At 34.9% G+C, this 18,937-nt stretch overlaps 1 protein-coding gene across 1 annotated transcript in view; it reads left to right on the forward strand.

Moving 5' to 3' along the window:
• The first annotated feature begins 1,743 nt into the window (after positions 1 to 1,743).
• LOC148941053 (uncharacterized) overlaps positions 1,744 to 18,937 on the forward strand; it is a 47,308-nt gene continuing 30,114 nt past the window's right edge. The window contains exons 1-2 of the mRNA XM_089105152.1: positions 1,744 to 1,768; positions 2,386 to 3,089. Coding sequence (XP_088961278.1) covers positions 1,744 to 1,768; positions 2,386 to 3,089 — 729 coding nt within the window. The remainder of the gene's footprint in view (positions 1,769 to 2,385; positions 3,090 to 18,937) is intronic.

Genomic DNA, 18,937 nt, shown 5'->3' on the forward strand with positions numbered 1-18,937 from the left:
GATTATACGGTATAATTCACAAAACGTTTTGATAGATACAGAAATCATACTTAGGTTTTGAAACCTTGAAAATCTTCTTTAGGAAAGTAATTACTTCTAGAGTACCAGGAAAGTCAATGCGTGACACCAATCTTAAAAGTTATTTCGTAGTGTCCAGTCTATTTTTAACGTTTTCTATTTTTAGTGTGCAGTCTGTTTTTGGGGTATTTGGTTTCTTAATAGTTCGCAAAAATTCGGAACTACACTGGATGAATCAGGAATATTTAACCTATAAATTATTTGTATTTCTTATCCAGGAACAATTGAATACTAAACTTAGAGAGTTTAAAATTTGACACTCCAGAAGATAGATAGAATAACTTTAGGAAAACAATTTGTTTTCCTTGGATAAAATTGGCAAGGATCTGGACGATGCAGCTAGACGGCGTAATAGTACAATATTGTACTGGCATATTAATAAATTGAAAGGGAGTAGTAAGTCTGGAGTTATCCCAGTTAAAGAAGGGAAAGGGGTCAGAATTAGTGATAACGAAAGGCTTAAACTGAGGTAGGCAGAACATTCCGAGAATAAGCTAAACTAAGACAGAGTTGCGGGAAAAGATATGTAGGAAAATAAGAAAGACTGTGATAGTTTGGTTGTGAAGTAATATTTGTTTTATGAGGAAGATTTATCAACCATACTAAAAGGATTAAAAAAATAATAAGGCCCCAGGTGCTGATACTGTGTTAAATTAGTTTCTTAAATATTGTGGCTCCGATGAAAGAAAAATTAAGTTATTGAAGATTATGAATATGATTTTTAAAAAGGACAAGTACTAAGCGATTTGAAACAACTGTATGGGAAAGGTGATAAGAGTGAGTGTGTTAATTATCAAGACATTGACGTGTTCTCTGTTGGTAGCAAATTACTTAGTAATATGACACTTTTTAAACTGAAAGATGCTGAAGACAAAAGGATAATAGAAGAACAGTGGATTTTTAGAAAGGGTAGAGGACGTGTTGACTGAATTTCTATTCTTAGATAAATATTTAAGAAGTGCCTCAGTTATCGAACACCTTCTGTTCTGAGTTTCATATATTATGAAGAAGTTTTCAATTCTTTTGATAGAAGAGCTTTAGTGAAGGTCTTATCCTTGTATGGTATACCATACAAATAAATTAAATTGATTAGTGGTATTACGAAGACAACACTACTGCGGCTTAGGCAGGAAATGAAGTTAGCAGATGGTTTCTTATTAAATCAGGATATCAGCAGGGTTGGGTTCTATCCCCCTTTATATGGATTATTTTGATGGACTTTGTCTTAAGGAGCATAAGAAAGGGAATGGGAGGTCACGGAATAAATGGGGAGGATAAACTTCCCTGGATTTATATTATGATAATGATTTATGCACCCTAGACGAAAGTGGGACAAAAATGAATGAGCCTTTGGAGGTTTTGCGAGTTCGGGGTGCTGGAATAGGTTTGAACATTAATGTTAAGAAGACTAAGTTGCCAAGGCTAGGAGTAAGTGACAATGAAAAGGTGACTTTGCCTAACGAAATGATTGATCAGGTGGACAGCTATACTTGACTTGGTCGTATTAAATGTAAAGACAGTTGGGGCAGTGAAAATTTAAAAAGAAGAATAGCCAAAGCTCAGGCTTTTGTTTTCACAGTTGAAAAAGGTTTGGAAGAATAGGAAGATAAGTCTGCATATAATGGAAGCTGCAGTGATGACCGTGGTCAACTATAGTTCTAAGGCATGGGTGCGGATGCAGTAGATGAAGGTTAGCTAGATGTTTTCAAGAGAAATTACCTATGGATTTTTATGGTTACCCATTTTACCCAGTTGACTGACCGTATTTCATACAGTAGACCTTACGAAGAGTGAGAATAAATCCCGCTTTTTAGGGCTATAATGGGGAAAATATTGAAATGGCTTGGGCACGTTCTGCAGATGAAGGATGACAGATTGTCAAAGATTGTTCTTTTTGGCTAGTTGTGTAGGGCTAGACGGAAAACAGGTTGTCCACGGATGAGGTAGGAGGGTGTCATAAAGAAAGATTTAAGCGAAATGGAAACTCTCTAGGAGGGTGTAAAGAGCAAGGCTTTAAATTGATATGGATGAAGAAGGAGCGTGCCTACCTGTAATGGCTTCAGGTCACTCGATTTGGCGTTTAGCTGTTAGTAGTAGTAGTAATTGATTATTAAAGTATTTGAAATGTCTGAAGAATATATTCCGCAGACTACAGAAAAGTTTTTTTCAAACCACCAGATATCCCCATAGAGTGAATAGTTTCTAACGATTTTTGCACACTAAAACCCACAATGAGATGAGTATGTCCGTTTTAAATACATATGATTATATGCTTATCAACGTCTTACAACTAATATTTAATTGAAGCAAAACAAAAGAAGTATATAAAAAAAAATTGCTTACCTTTTGAAGTAGTTATCACGGGCAGATTCACTACTTCTGGTGCTGTTGTTGTCACACGTGTTGTCGTAGGAGTCGTTAATGTAGTTGACGTAGCAGTAGGAGTAGTTGTTGTTGCAGAAGATGTTGTTGTAGAACTTGTAGTTGTAGAGGATATTGTTGCTGTTGGAGTTGTTGTTGTAGAAGAAGTCATGGTTGTAGCGGATGTAGTAGTGGGGGTTGTTGTTGTTGTTGTTGTTGTGGGAGTTGTTGTTGTAGAAGAAGTAGTTGTAGGGGTTGTAGTGGCAGGACTTGTAGTCGTAGTGGTTGTCACAGAAGTTGTGGTGGGAGTCATAGTTGTAGTAGATGTAGTACTAGAGGCTGTGGTTGTTGTAGCAGTTGTTCTTGTAGAAGAAGTAGTGGTAGGAGTTGCAGTTGTAGGAGATGTAGTAGTAGAAGCTATTGTTGTTGTTGGAGTTGTTGTTGTAGAAATTGTAGTCGTGGAAGATGTTGTCGTAGGGGATGTAGTAGTGGAGGATGTTGTTGTAGTTGGAGTTGTTGTTGTTGTTGGAGACGTAGTTGTAGGAGTTGTTGTTGTTGTAGGAGACGTAGTTGTAGGAGTTGTTGTTTTAAGATTCGAAGTAGAAGTTGAAGTTGAGTCCGAAGTTTTTGCTATAGTGGTAGAAGATGTGGTAAGTTAGTCAGCTAAAAAAATAAAACATATTAGACTGAAAACTTTTCAAGTATAAGAAAACTTTACCTCATAAACATAAAATGTATGTATTTTATTTTTAGGTTCGAAATGCATCTCTTACGAAAAACAAAGTTTTTCAGAGAAAATACAACCAAATAATAATAAAAAAAAAATATTTAAAGTTAAAGTGAACAGAATTTACAATTAATAAACACCCTAAAACAAGGCCGTATCCAGGGGCGGGGTACCCGGTTTGAACCCCCCTCCCCCCCCCCGAAATTTTTGACCGAGCAAAAAATAAGTCGAAAATTAGTAAAACCTAGGTAAAAATTAGTCAAAAACTGAGTCAAAAATTAGTAACCCCCCCCCCCGAAAAAGTAAAAAATTAGTAACCCCCCCCCAAAAAAAAATCCTGGATCCACCCTTGCCCTAAAATAAGGCCGAAACTACGACAAATTGGATAAACTTTAAAGGAACAAAAATTACGGCAAACAGGAGTAGGACAAATAGTCCCTTAGCCTTCTAAAAACCAATGCGTCATTTGCTTTATTGAACAGTTTTTATTTCGATTGGTGTGTTTTTATTTGTCACATCATACATAGAAAAGAAAAAATCATCATATAAATCAACAACTACGGAAAAATGACTGAATGTTTAATATACAATGATGTCCATTCCTGGAAGGCTCAGAAATTTTGGATATGTTCGGATAAAAAAAGTTATTAAATATTTTATTTTCAGTAAAGTTTTTTAAGACACCTTGGCAATGAGATGGCTTTAAAGGTGGAATTCCTAAAGTTTTTTGTGATAATTTTGATTCGTTTTAAGTTTGAGTTGATTGTTCATTATAATTTCTGTTCATTTGGAATGTAAGTTATTCATTGATACTGATTTACGTAAGTTTTAGGTTTGAATTAGAATTTCACTTGTTTTGCTGGTCTTTTGTTTAGTAATGATTCTTTATTTTCGTCTGAGAAAATTTCTTATAAAAACTTTATTAAGCTAATTAATATTCTTTTTTAATTTATTTAATTTTTTGTTGGTTAATAAAAGAAATTAATTTTTTTTTTATCGGTTTTTCCTGCCTGAGAAGTTAGATTTTGGCAAGTTATTTATATTTCCAAAAAATATCAACGTGTATTTTAACAATAGTTGTAGCCTACTATAGAATTTCGGATGGATGAGTATGGTGACCGTTATCAACAAATGAATTGACAATGTACAAAATTTATGGCCTCCTGAAATCAAAATTTTCATATAGCCATTTTGTTCAGCGTCGTATATTTCCAGATAGAAATTATATTTTTGAGGAGGAGACTACCCCACAGCCTTCAAAGCAAGGACTGTTAGTTATGCCCTGGGGGGATAAAAGGTTATTATAGACGGCGTTGTTGTAGAAACTTCAAAAAAAGCTCATTACATTTGAAATTCAAAGGGCTAGTGCCCTTTTTAAGAGTTGAAAGTGATAGGAGGGCAACTAGCCGGCCCCTCCACGCCCATCATTCCCCGAAACACATTCAATCCAAATTTTGAGATATCCATTTTCCTTGGCGTAGTTGATTTCCACATATAAAATATGTTTTTGAGGAGGACACTCCCCCAAAACCCTCGGGGCATGGGTTTTCAGTTATGCCATAAGGGCATATAAGAACAATGTTGACACAATGTATTATTTATTATTTTTTTCCCTTTAGAGCAGGGAACTTCGTATCGAAGAAATTGTCGTAGAAACTTCTAAACGGGCTCATTCAATGAGAAATTGGGGTCACTTGTGCCCTTTTGAATAGTCAAAAGTGATTGGAAGGCAACAAACAGTCCTTCCAGGCACATCTTTTCCGAAACATATCCAGTCAAAATTTTGAGACAGCCATTTTGTTCAGCGTATTTGATTTCCTGACAGAAATTATGTTTTTGAGGAAGACATTCCCCCAGTGCCTTCAGGACATGGGTTTTATGTTATGCCCTGGAGGCATATAAGGTTTTTAAAGAAAGTATTGTCGTCGAAACTTCAAAAAAGGCTCTTTCGATTGGACGTTCAAAGGGCTAGTGCCCATTTTAATAGCCAAAAGTGATTGGAGGGCAACTAACCCCCTTCTCAGCCCACCTTTTCTCCAAACACATCCAATCAAACATTTGAGATAGCCATTTTATACATCGTAGTTTTCAGTTTTGTAAATTAGGTCTTCGAAGATCACAACCCTCTCAAAGCGCTCAGGGCAAGGGTTGTAAATTATGCTCTGGGAGCATATAAGGTTTTTATAGAACGCGAGTTTAAGAACAAAATAGTTCTTGAAGTATGTGATCTGGCATCAGGAATCTCACAAAATATTGGTACATTCATGATCCTCCGATTGCAAAGGTTGTTCAACATTAAGTGTTCTGATATGATCCAATCAGTCGACAAAATGGACCTACTTGTGCCTGTCTAAAAGATGTAAGGAAGAAAAGTAAAAATTGGCAGCTCTCATGGTACCAACAACTGCTGGTGGCTAGGTATTCCTTTCCCCAGTTGTATTTAAACTCAATTGTATTTAAACCCAATTGTATTTAAACCCAATGTGATCAATCGCTCTATCGCTCAAACGCTCTATCTATTAGTGCTTTAGAAATATTTAACAATCTTCTAAAGTAGAATTTAGGAAAATTTTGAGTTTGCAGGAAAAGGGGATTACAAAAACATCTTCCCATGACATAAATTGTCCTCTAAAGTCGATTCTGATGTTTGAAGCGCTCTATGTCTTAGCGCTTTACATATATTTAAAAAAAGCTTCTGAAGTAGAATTTTGGACAATTTTGAGCTTGGGGGGAAGGGGGATTTTAAAAACATGTTCCCATGGTATAAAATGTCGTCTGAAGTTGATTCTGATATGTGTATTGCTCTATGTCTTAGCGCTTTAGAAATACTTAAAAAAGCTTCTAAAGTAGAATTTTGGAAAATTTTGAGTTTGGGGGGATGGGGGATTTCAAAAACATATTCCCATGACAAATTGTCCTGTAAAGTCGATTCTGACATTTGTAGCACTCTATGTCATAGCGTTTTACAAATATTTAAAAAAGCTTCTAAAGTAGACATAAATTGTCCTCTAAAGTCGATTCTGATGTTTGTAGCGCTCTATGTCTTAGCGCTTTACAGATATTTAAAAAAAGCTTCTGAAGTAGAATTTTGGACAATTTTGAGTTTGGGGGGAAGGGGGATTCCAAAAACATCTTCCCATGATATAAATTGTCCTCTAAAGTTGATTCTGACGTTTGTAGTGCTCTATGTCTTAGCGCTTTAGAAATATTTAAAAAAGCTTCTAAAGTAGAATTTTGGAAAATTTTGAGTTTGGGGGGAAGAGGGATTTCAAAAACCTCTTTCCATGATATAACGTGTCCTCTGAAGTCGATTCTGATGTTTTAGCACTCTATCTTTTAGTGCTTTGGAAATATTTTAAAAGCTTCTAAAGCAGAATTTTAGAAAATTTTGAGTTTCGGTGGAAGAGGAATTTTAAAAACCTCTTTCCATGATATAACGTGTCCTCTGAAGTCGATTCTGATGTTTTAGCACTCTATCTTTTAGTGCTTTAGAAATATTTTAAAAGCTTCTAAAGTAGAATTTTAGAAAATTTTGAGTTTGGGTGGAAGGGGGATTTCAAAAACATCTTCCCATGACATAATTTGTCCTTTAAAAACGAATTGGTTATTTTTACTTGTCTATCTCTCGTCAAATTCTTACCCTAGTTAATAAAGTTTAAATGTCTATCAACACAGAGTTGTTTGGCACCTGCATGCTACCCTTAAGGGTAAGGGGTTATGATAAGCAAAGTTGTGACATCCCAACAAACCTGGTTTCATTATACCATAACCAAAGTCAGCATGAGTAGAAAATTAAATGGCTTATAATGTAAATAGGATTTTGGAATATATTTTAATGAACACGGTTAAAAGCAGAAGTTGTGTAAGGTGAGCAGTGATTTATAATTATGATAGTAATATAGGTAAAATTCTACTTTAGTTACTTTTGGCTATCTTGGAAAGGGGTCGGGTTAGGAAAATGAAAATTTCAGGGATGGATGTACATGCTAAGGTATGTCCCGGGAAGGTACTTTGAAGTACTTACATCCACTCCTCCTCCCCTCTATATAATGGTAAATTACTGCACATTACTAGTTGTTTTAACTCATATTTCATCCTATATTGCAATCACTATCGTAAATGAATTTACGCCCCCCCCTAAATATGCCAATTAAGGGTTAGGGTAGGTATATATAGGGGGGGGGCTGAAATTCATTTCCGATAGAAATGCTTATTATATTTTTAATCAACATAAAAAAAAAGGCATCAAATTGTGTATTCACTTTATTCCTAACTCAATAATATGATTTGGTAGATATTTACCGAGAATTTTACCAATAGTAGAGTTCCTGACTGGTTAGCTATAGCCTACTGCTCAGAGAAACTCTTTTTTTCTCCTTCCATACCCCTGTTCCAGACACATGCACCCCATGCAGGGTACATGTAGGTTATCCTGCTTGGTGCAAAATCCATTTATTCTTTTGAAATCCCTAAAAGGCTAGTGGAATATCCCTAGAAATCCCGATTTTCAATACCGAAATCTCTATAGGTTTCCCCATTTTCTGACTTATTTCCAAGTCTTTAGTAAAGCCTCGTTATGCTGACTTTTAATAGCATTTGTTAAAGACGACTGATTTTACAATTCAAGACTTTTTACTTCTACCAAAATATCTTCTTTTGAGGTTCAAAACAATACTTTTTATTTATTTATTAGTTAAGTTCGGTTTTGTTTATAGATTTCGGTGCCAGATTTTAGATTCTGGACCATATAAATATATTTCATTTATTTGTTTTTCTCTCCCATTTTTTTTCGTCTCTATTAGTATTTTTACAACACCCTAGTTTTATTTGAATTCGTGCGATGGATTGGCATGAATGATATCCAATCAGCAATCCAAGTCGGTTTTTAAAGCATTATTTTTGTTTAAACACGTTTTAGCTTGTTTTTATATCGAGTCGTGATTAAGTTACAAAAAAATATGAAAAAAAATTACCTGTTGACACATCTGTCAAAAGGTGACTGAAAATATGAAACTAAAGGATAGAAAGTTGCATAAAATGTGCTTTAAGTAATATAGAAAAGGTAAAATATAAAAAAATACTTAGGCATTGTTCACATTCGTGTAGTAAGACGAAATAGATTAAGTAACAGAAATAGATTCAATTCCTTTTCTGCTACGCATGACCAATCAGACGGCTTAATTTGTTGCGTCAGTAGCTCAGTAGATATGGTAGTGAATATAAATAAATATTTATTTTAAATGGTTATTTTTGGTAATTTGGTTTATAAGGCCACACTGCTTGACACATTGATGTGAAAAATGCATCAATTCCTGAGAATACGGTTATATTGACAATAGAAAAACAAGAAAAATCAGCTTTTAGTCAGAATCAGATTCAATACCTTCTTCCTTTTTTCTGATGGGAGCTGAAACCTTGACTATTTTCATGTTGAGCAGTAAAAAACCTCCAAAAAACCCTGGGGTACTTTATTGGGCCTGCTTCATACTATGTTTTGTCTTAAGAATCACACGTAATGTTTTCGTTATAAGCTTGTTCCGTCTATCGGTCTTTATTATTTTTACTGCATTGAAACACCTTTTGACGACAACGTTGGAGAAGGGAAGAGAAAGCACAAATATTACTGCCAGTTTTAGTTTTTGTATAGCTCGGTTCCGGAAGAGTTTTTCTTCGAAAAAAACAAACAAACACCAGTAGATAACCGCATCAATATTTTTCAATATTTTCAACATTGATAAGACTTTGCTTCACCCACTCCTGTTCGATTTTGTTTCAATTCCATGGTAATTTCCCCTAATTTCGAATGAAGGGTTGGAGAAAGCCAAGCCGTAGTGACTGAGCTGATATAGGGTCAACCATTTCTACATATTTATTAAATAAAAAAAACAAGTTTTTTTAACTGAAAGTAAGGAACGACGTTAAAACTTAAAACGAACAGAAATTATTCCGTATATGAAGGGGGCTGTCCCCCTCCTCAACGCCTTGCTCTTTACGCTAAAGTTTTTTTATTGTTTAAAAAAATAGAGTTGTGAGAAAGTCAAACTTTAGCGTAAAGAGCGAGGCGTTGAGGAGGGGGACAGCCCCTTCATATACGGAATAATTTCTGTTCGTTTTAAGTTTTAACGTCGTTCCTTACTTTCAGTTAAAAAAACTTGTTTTTTTTATTTAATTTTTGAACGTTTTTGAATTAATGCAGGTTTTGATTTTGGCTCACCGTACATGAATAATTAAAACAAAATTTGCATATTATATTTGGTTAAATGGCTTTTTCGAAACTTGTTTAATTTTATTTACGAACGTTTTTATTAGTAATAAATATACGTAACTTAGAATTAACTTACGTAACGAACTTCTATATTCATAAATTTTTAACACGTATATTAGGGGGTTCGCCCCCTAGTTAATACCCTGCTCTTTAAACTATAGTTCGAATTTTTTTTCCAGTTCTTTAAAAATGACCTCTTAATCACAATCAGTTGATCAGTTGAAAAACTTGTTCTTTTTTATTTAATTCCTGATCTTTTTCTTTAATAATGCTGGGAAATCCGGCGCCCCCTTCATAGCAATGTCCTTCCATAGAGCCCCCGACCCTCTCCGTCCCCCACCTACCAGAAAAAATCTCCTCTGAAAAAGTCTGTATACGTCCCAAAAACCAAGACTATATGTTAACATTGAGTAAAGTTCATAACTTTCAGCCCTCCCCCTGGGGACTTTGGGGGATCAAGTCATCCTAAAAGACATTTTTATCATATTTTCGACCATGCTGAACAAAATGGCTATCTCAAAATTTTGATCGGGTGACTTTGGGAAAAAAATGAGCGTGGGAGGGGGCCTAGTTGCCCTCCATTTTTTTTGGTCACTTAAAAAGGGCAATAGAAATTTTATTTTCCGTTCCAATGAGCCATCCCACTATTTTATCGTACCACTGGGTCTATACTAAAACCCATGGGTAAAAAAAAAAAAAAAAAAAAAAAAAAACAAAAAAAAAAAAAAATACGCATACGTGATCTTTCTTCTGGAAAAAAATGTAAAATTCCACATTTTTGTAAATAGGAGCTTGAAACCTCTAAAGTAGGGTTCTCTGATACGCTTAATATGATGGTGTGATTTTCATTAAGGTTCTATAACTTTTAGGGGGTCTTTCCCCCTTTTTTCGAAAATCAGCCAAATTTTCTCAGGCACGTAACTTTTGATGGGTAAGATTAAACTTAATGAAACTTATATATTTGAAATCAGGATTAAAATCTGATTCTTTTGATGTATCTATTGGTATCAAAATCCCGTTTTTTAGAGTTTCGGTTACCATTGAGCCGGGTCGCTCCTTACTTACAGTTCGTTACCACGAACTGTTTGATAAATGTCAAAATCGGAACGAAATTCAGTTTGAATCTCCTGCACAGCTTCGATGTAAGAAGATTGTGCGGCTCTGAGGATCTTTTCAACTGCGTCTTGGGGCCTGATTTTAGCCCCAAGAGGGAGTTCTGCCCATTTGGATCCAGATAATACTTTCAAGGGGAAGGTAAAAACTTGGGTCATTCTCATTAACTTGAAATGCATTTGTTGACTTCACACAGTCCTACTTTATAAAGCTCAAAGACAATTCCTTGAAAAGACATTCAGTCTCTAGTTTTAGGCGATAAAACGGTGGTTTGTCAACAAAAGCTACATTGCATTCACAAGAAATCCCAATGCAAAGGAAATAAATTCAGAAATGTTCATGACTGGGTTCAGATTTGCGTATACAAGCTCATTGAGCTCGATTGGATCATCAACTAGTAGAAGTTTGCAATAGGCACCAAGAGCATTCAATTGTTCCAAAATTCTGCCCACAGCAGCTTCGACTGAAAGCCATCGTGTCTACACAGACTCCAGAATCTTATGCATGTCAACTTGGCAGAACTTTTGAAAATTCAAGGAAAAGCGTTTTGCCTCTTGTGACTAAGAACCTCTAAGAAACAAAAGAGCCTGACAATTTTGATAGATTTTTATGTATAGTAGCTGTTGCATTTTGTCATTTATCAAGTTCATTTTTTAATCAAAGTAATGTAACCTAATTTCATGAAGACTTTACAGATATATAGCACAGCTGACAAGGGGATATCAATGAGCATCAACTGGCTTTCAATCACCTTAAAATAACCATCTTGTAAATGAAAACATTCCTTATTGACAAGAAAGTCATGATACTATTGAAAGAACAAAATGTTTGAAATGTCAGTAAAAGGTGACAGATCACATTGTATCCCAAATTTATTCAATTTATGGTGTCAATATAGGGTAGCAGCAGCTTTTGATCGCAGTTCAAATATCAAGAATCAGAATGAGGCAGGGACGCTGTGGAAACAGGAAAAGGCAGAGAATTTTTAATGAAAATATCAAACAAATTGCTATTATCTGGATAACTAACCAAGTTTCCGGTGAAGGTGCAGAAAAGGGGTACCTGACAAAAACTTCTCCTTTATCACTGTACGTTATTCAGTCTAATGTGCTCTAAAGGTGCAGAGGACAGTCCAGTAGAAGCAGAATATAAACAAATATTTTCTTACTGTATGTCCTGGTTTAATTAAACAGTACCTCTGCACTTTTGACTGCAGGGGTCCCTAATTTGCACCTTTACCAGGTTTCCTTCAAATTATTAGTAGTGTTGAAAGAATTAAGGACCCCTCTTCTCTTGACTTCTAGGTCAATTTAGTTATTATCGTCATCTTCTAGAACGCTCTATTTAGCAGAGGCAATCATTCAAACATAAGGAACCTCCAAATGACTGTGCAAAAGATCCTTAACTCACTTTATGGCGCGTTCAAACTTTCACCTTTCTAGAAAAAAGGCTAAAAAATTATTTCCGTCCATTTTCTTTTTTGGGTTGGAAGAGGAGCTTCTAGGGCCAAAACCCTAGAAATTCATTAAAAAATCCGGAAGACTTGTTAAAATCCCTAGAAATCCCCAAATCCCTAGACAAAAAAGTTTACCCCTAAAAGACCTCAAAAATCCCCATTATAGGGGGAAAATCCCTAGAATGGAAACACTGCTCAGGATAGCTATTATGGTTAAAGTGTGCTTTGAAGATCAGTTCTTGACAAATTCTGGGTAATTTCTCTGTTATAATTAAACTTGACTTCAAGAAGAGTGCCAGAATTACCAGTCTTTTACCGATCTACATCCCTAGACCGAGGACCAGCTTGCATTCTTCTTTTGAGTATACTATTTTGAGATTGTAAAACCTTCTGAACCTGTGAAGCACATGGTGTCACTAAACCATAATGGCCAAGCTCTCCTGCAGGCTACTATGTTGGCACAAGACTTTCTAATTTTATACTGGCATTGGGAAAAAGTTTCACCTTAACTTCCTCAGATCTTGAAATTAACTGAAATATCAGAGCAGATTGAAGCACAGCATGTGCAAATTTTCAAAAATTGTACCTTGTCAAACTGTCGCCGCTAACGCCAATGACTTTCAGAAAATCCCTAACAGAATCGGTCTTCTAATTTTATTAGTTTAAAAATCCTTTTTTATTGGAGTTGGAGACTCCATTAATCTAGAAAAATACACAAATCTGAAAAATATCCGTTTTTTACTGAAAATCTGACAAAATTCCCGAAGTCCGACACGAAATTTTTTTGACCGACAAGAGGGCCGGAAATCCGACAATGTCGGAAAAATCCGACACAGTGGAAGCACTACATACAAAGGTGAGCGTCTAGTAATAATTTAAGCTCGAAAGATGACTAACTTACAATAATAATTCTTCTCATGTTAAAAATCCCTTATTAGCAGTCATGTAAAAATTACTCGGAATTACAAAGTTGAATCGAAGCTCTCAAGCCGGGATGTAGCTACAACACTTTATTAGAGGGGGGGGGGCGCAAGATGGAAGTCCATCCGATAGTGGTGGATCCAGGGGGCCAGGTGGACACGCGTCCGCCTAGCGTAGTCTAAAGTAGCGTAATTTACTTAATTAACCAAAGTTTGCGTTAATTAAACTTGCTTTTAACGCAAGCTTAACAAATCAACCTATTTTGCGCCCCCCCCCCAAAAAAATTTTTTTTTTATAGGATCAACCTATTTTGCCCCCCCCCCATAAAAATCCTGGATCTGCCCCTGCCATCCAAAAAGTTAAGAGCATGGGCTATAGAATACTTTTTTCTCTAAATCATTGCCCGCCTGAAAAAACGCCACTGCTTTCAAGGTTATTTTTAGAAATACAATTAATTATGAAAAAATTTTTTTGGCCATAGAATATGATTTTGAGCTCTTAGTGTCAAACGTTTTCAGTATAGAACTGAAAAGAAATTCAAATGAATTTACTGAAAAAAATATGCATTGTCAGTTTAATGCACATATGCTGATATTTATTCCATAAAATCTTAATTAATTTTTGATTTCTTAAGGTTATAAAAGTCAATACATTAAATTTTTTTTTTAATGAAGTACAAAATTATATTCTAGCTTTTAGAAAGCATAGGGTTTAGAACCTTACTCAGATTAATTTCTGCTCGTTTTGAGTTATGCATATTTTAATTTCTGTTTGTTTTGGGTTTCATTTTTTTATTGATACTGATTTGTGGTAGTTGTATGTTTGGTAGATTATTTGATTCTATTTTGTTCATTAAAGTTACCATACACATTTTTTCACTAAATTCATTTGAATTTTTTTCAGTAAAATACAAATTAAATTCTAACTTTTGGAACGCATGGGGTTTAGAACCCTACTCATATTAATTTCTGCTTTTTTTTAGTTTGACTTCTTTTAATTTCTGTTTGTTTTGGGTTATATTTATTTATTGATTCTGATTTGTGGTAGTTGTATGCTAGGTCTACATAATTTGATTCTATTTTTGTTCATTTTTGGTTTAATTGAGTTATTTACTTTTGAAAAACTTATTTTGTTGAAAAAGTTTTTTAATTAATTTCTGTTCGTTTTATATTGACAAAGTCTTTTTCAGGGAGAAAGACAAAGCCTCTTCTAAACTTAAACAACCATCCCTTCAATAAGAACCTTAAATACCCCCTTGCCATAACTTACAATCCTCGCCCCTTATCTGTTGAGTCTGTTTTAACTCCAAAAGCCAGGTTATATGATATTTAGACTATTTTGAATACAATGGCTGTCTCAAAATTTCTATTAGATGCATTTTCTATAGATAAGACGATATTTATTCCTTAAAATCGTAACTAATTTTTAAATCGTAAAAAAATTTTGAAAGTTATAATGGCGAAAACAGTTAAAAGAATTTTTATCAATAAAGTAATAATTATATTCTGGCTTTTAGAAAGCATAGGGTTTAGCATTAACCCTGTTTGCATTCTGTTTTGTATTAACTTTCCGTCAAAGACTCAAAAGCCATTCTAATCCTTTCATCCCAGGACATGCTGATATCTGATATCTAATATCAGCTGATATCTAAATAACCCATGAATTTTTAATTAGTAAAACAAAAGCAAGTTATAAAATCATAATTGAAATATTTATTTCTGATTTTTTCTAGTAGGCCTACGGCCATATATCATGTTTATCTAATTTATGTTCGTTTTTTATTCATTCTGATAAAAAAGAAAAAAAAATAACGAATAAAATTTAAATTAAATAAATTGAAAATTGAAGCACATTAATTAAAATCTATATTTGAACTGGCCTAGAATTATAAGATATTCCCTTAATCCGAGTTTTTATGCCAACAACAAAAAGATCAGAAAAATGTTTGAAAGACAATTCTTTCACAGCTAATGAAATATTCATTTTATTCTGTTATAAAACTTGAATTATTGATCTATAACGAAATCTCTCCAGTCAACTTTTAGTTAACAGAAAACTAACATTGATATAATACATTGATAGGCCAAAATGTCATACTCAAATATAAGTATATCTATGTGTACTATTTATTACGATGCACATATGAAATTACTGATGAATATTCTTTCGCTTCCCTCTAATTTTGAGCTAAATAACACACGGGCGGATCCAGAATTTTTTTAGGAGGGGGAGGGGGGGGTGCAAAATATGTTGATCCAATAGAAAAATTTTAGTGGGGGGCGTAAAATAGGTTGATCTGATAAACTTGCGGTAGGAGCAAGTTTAATTAACGCGAATTTGAGTTAATTAAGGAAATTATACTACTTTAGACTACGCTAGGGGGGCGCGCGCCCCTTGCCTTTATATGCCCCCAGGGCACAGCTTGCAACCCTCGTATTAAGGGCTCTGAGGGGGTTTTAATCCTAAAACACCTAATTTCCCGAACGTTCAACTACGTTGAACAAAATGAATATCTCAAAATTTTAAGTGGATGTGTTTGGCAAACCACTTGGCGTGAGAGGGGCGTTAGTCGCTATCCAACCGCTTTCAACTATTAAAAAAGGCACTAGTCCTTTCAATTTTCAATTGAATGAGCCCTTTTGAAGTTTCGACGATAACGTTTTCAATAAAAACTTTATTTGCCCCCAGGGCATTATTTACAACCCTTGCCCTGAGGGCTCTGGTGGGAGGATTTGTCATCCTTAAATACCTAATTTCCAAAACTTTCAACTAAGTTGAATAAAATGGCTATCTAAAAATTTTGATTTTATGTGCTTATGGAAAAGGTGGGCGCAAAACCGCTATGCCTTCCCAAGGCCAGAACAAAATTTGCACTTTACTGAAAAAATATAAAAGTTTTTACTTTTATAACTTTAATAAATCAGATTGTTTTAACATTTTGATAACTAAATATCAGTAAATATATATATATATATATATATATATACTATATATATATATATATATATATATATATATATATATATATATATATATATATATATATATATATATATATATATATATATATATATATATATTAAACTGACAATGCACATTAATTTGTATTTTTTCAGTAAAGTGCAATTTTTGTTCTGGCCTTCGGAAGGCATAGGGGTTTTGCACCCAACTTGTGTTAATTTCTGCTCGTTTTGAGTTTGACTCGGTTAATTATGGTAATTTCTGTTCGTTTTGGGTTTCATTTATTTGTCGATGCTGATTTGTGGTAGTTTCACGCTTGGTAGAATATTTGATTTTATCTTTGCTCATTTTTTGTTTATTGGAGTTCTTTACTTTTCTTTGAAAAACTTATTTTGTGGAAAAAGTTTTTTTTAACTAATTTCTGTTTTATATTGACATAGTCTTTTCAGGGCAAAAGAAAATAATACTTTAAATCTTTTCGTTTTTTAAGACTTTATAGTTTGGCCTGCTATTTGCATAATGGAGAAGAATTTTCAGCAATTTTTAATAGCATACACCCTTTTAAAAATCTGGACACAAACAGTACTGTTTAATTTAGTTTCACACCTCCTCTAGTTGACCTGAAATTGAAAACTTGATATCATTCACAAAAAATCTGTTTACTTTCTTTGATAGCTTGGATACACTTACGCTATTTTGATTTGGTTAAATTTTAAGGGCAGAAATGGGAGGGTTGGCGTGGGAGGGGAAGGAGAATCAGTTGCCCTCAAATCACTTTTGACTATTAATAAGGGCATCAGCCCTTCTATTCTCAATCGTAGTGCCCTGGTCTAAACAACAACAACAACAAAAAATAATAGATTATACACACTTCGATCTTTACTATAAAAATGTTAAGCCTTCCAATCACTTTCGAACATTAAAAAAGGCACTAGGCCTTTCGATTTCCAATAGAATGAGCCCTTTTGGAAACGACAACGCTTTCTATAAACACCTTATATGCCCCCAGAGCATAAATTACAACCATTATTCTAAGGTCTCTCAGGGTGGTTGTCATCCTCTAAGACCGAATTTCCAGAACTTTTAACTACGTTAAACAACATGGCTATCTCAAAATTTTGATTTGATGTGTTTGGGAAAATGGTGGGCGTGAGAGGGATGTTAGTCGCCTTCCAATCACTTTCAACTATTAAAAGGGCACATGCCACTCCAATTTGCAATTGAATGAGCACTTTTCGAAGTTTCTACGACAACTTCTTCGATACGAAGTGCCCTGGTCTAAAGGAAAAAATTAATAAATAATACATTGTGAAAACATCGTTCTTGTGTGCCCCCAGGCCATAACTTAAAACCCTTGCCCTGAGGGTTGTGGGGGAGTGTCCTTCTCTTTACTTAATCCTCGTTTCTTGTCTCGTTCTCGAGTATCCCCGTTCTTTACTTAGGCAGCGCGATCGCGCTGTCTATGATTTATGTAAAAACTTTCTATATAAAGCATATATGCCCCCAGGGCATAACTTAAAACCCTTGCACTGAGGGTTCTGAGGGGGTTATCATCCTAAAAGACCTAATTTGAAAAACTTTCAACTACGTTGAATAAAATGGCTATCTAAAAATTTTGATTGGATGTGTTTGGGGAAAAGGTGGGCGTGAGAGGGGGGTTAGTTGCCCTCAAATCAGTTTCGACTATTAAAAAGGGTACTATCCGTTTGAATTTCAAATCGAATGAGCCCTTTTTCACGGTTCTACGATAATGATTTCCATAATAACCTTATATGCCCCCACGGCCTAACTTGTAATCCTTGCCCTGAGGGTTGTGGGGGAGTGTCCTCCTCAAAAATATATTTTCTATCTGGAAATAACTACGCTGAACAAAATGGCTACCTCAAAATTTTTATTGAATGTTTTTGGGGGAATGATGGGCATGGGGGGGGGGCTAGTTGCCCTCCAATCACTTTCGACTTTTGAAAAGGGCACTAGCCTTTTGACTTTCCAATCGAATGAGCTTTTTTTGAAGTTTCTACGACAACGCCTCCCATATGAAGTGCCCTTCTTTGCAATTTTTTTCATGCAATTTCATGCAATTTTTAACAACATACACCCTTTTAACAATCTGGAAACAAATAGTACTGTTTAATTTAGTTTCACACCTCCTCTAGTTGACCTGAAATTGAAAACTTGAAAACATTCGCAAAAAATCTGTTCATTTTCTTTGTTAGCTTGGATACACTTACGCTATTTTGATTTGGTTAATTTTTATGGGAAGAAATGGGAGGGTTGGCGTGGGAGGGTGGGAGGGAAGGAGAATCAGTTGCCCTCAAATCACTTTCGACTATTAATAAGGGCATCAGCCCTTCTATTTTCAATCGAATGAGCCCTTTTCTAAGTTTCCACGACAACTCCTTCGATACATAGTGCCCTGGTCTAAACAACAACAACAACAAAAGATAATAGATTATACACACTTCGATCTCTACTATAAAAATGTTAAGCCTTCCAATCACTTTCGAACATTAAAAAGGACACTAGGCCTTTCGATTTCCAACCAAATGAGCCCTTTTAGAGACGACAATGCTTTCTACAAACACCTTATATGCCCCCAGGGCATAAATTACAACCCTTATTCTAAGGTCTCTTAGGGTTGTTGTCATCCTCTAAGACCGAATTTCCAGAAATTTCAACTACGTTAAACAACATGGCTATCTCAAAATTTTGATTGGATGTGTTTGGGAAAATGGTGGGCGTGAGAGGGGTGTTAGTTGCCTTCCAATCACTTTCGACTATTAAAAAGGGCACATGCCACTCCAATTTGCAATTGAATGAGCGCTTTTCGAAGTTTCTACGACAACTTTTTCGATACGAAGTGCCCTGGTCTAAAGGAAAAAATTAATAAATAATAAATTGTGCAAACATCGTTCTTGTGTGCCCCCAGGCCATAACTTAAAACCCTTGCCCTGAGGGTTGTGGAGGAGTGTCCTTCTCTTTACTTAATCCTCGTTTCTTGTCTCGTTCTCGAGTATCCCCGTTCTTTACTTAGGCAGCGCGATAGCGCTGTCTA

Source organism: Artemia sp. Qi Xiang Cuo, chromosome 19, assembly GCF_049724085.1.
Source record: "Artemia sp. Qi Xiang Cuo chromosome 19, ASM4972408v1, whole genome shotgun sequence".
Taxonomy (NCBI): Eukaryota; Metazoa; Arthropoda; class Branchiopoda; order Anostraca; family Artemiidae; genus Artemia; species Artemia sp. Qi Xiang Cuo.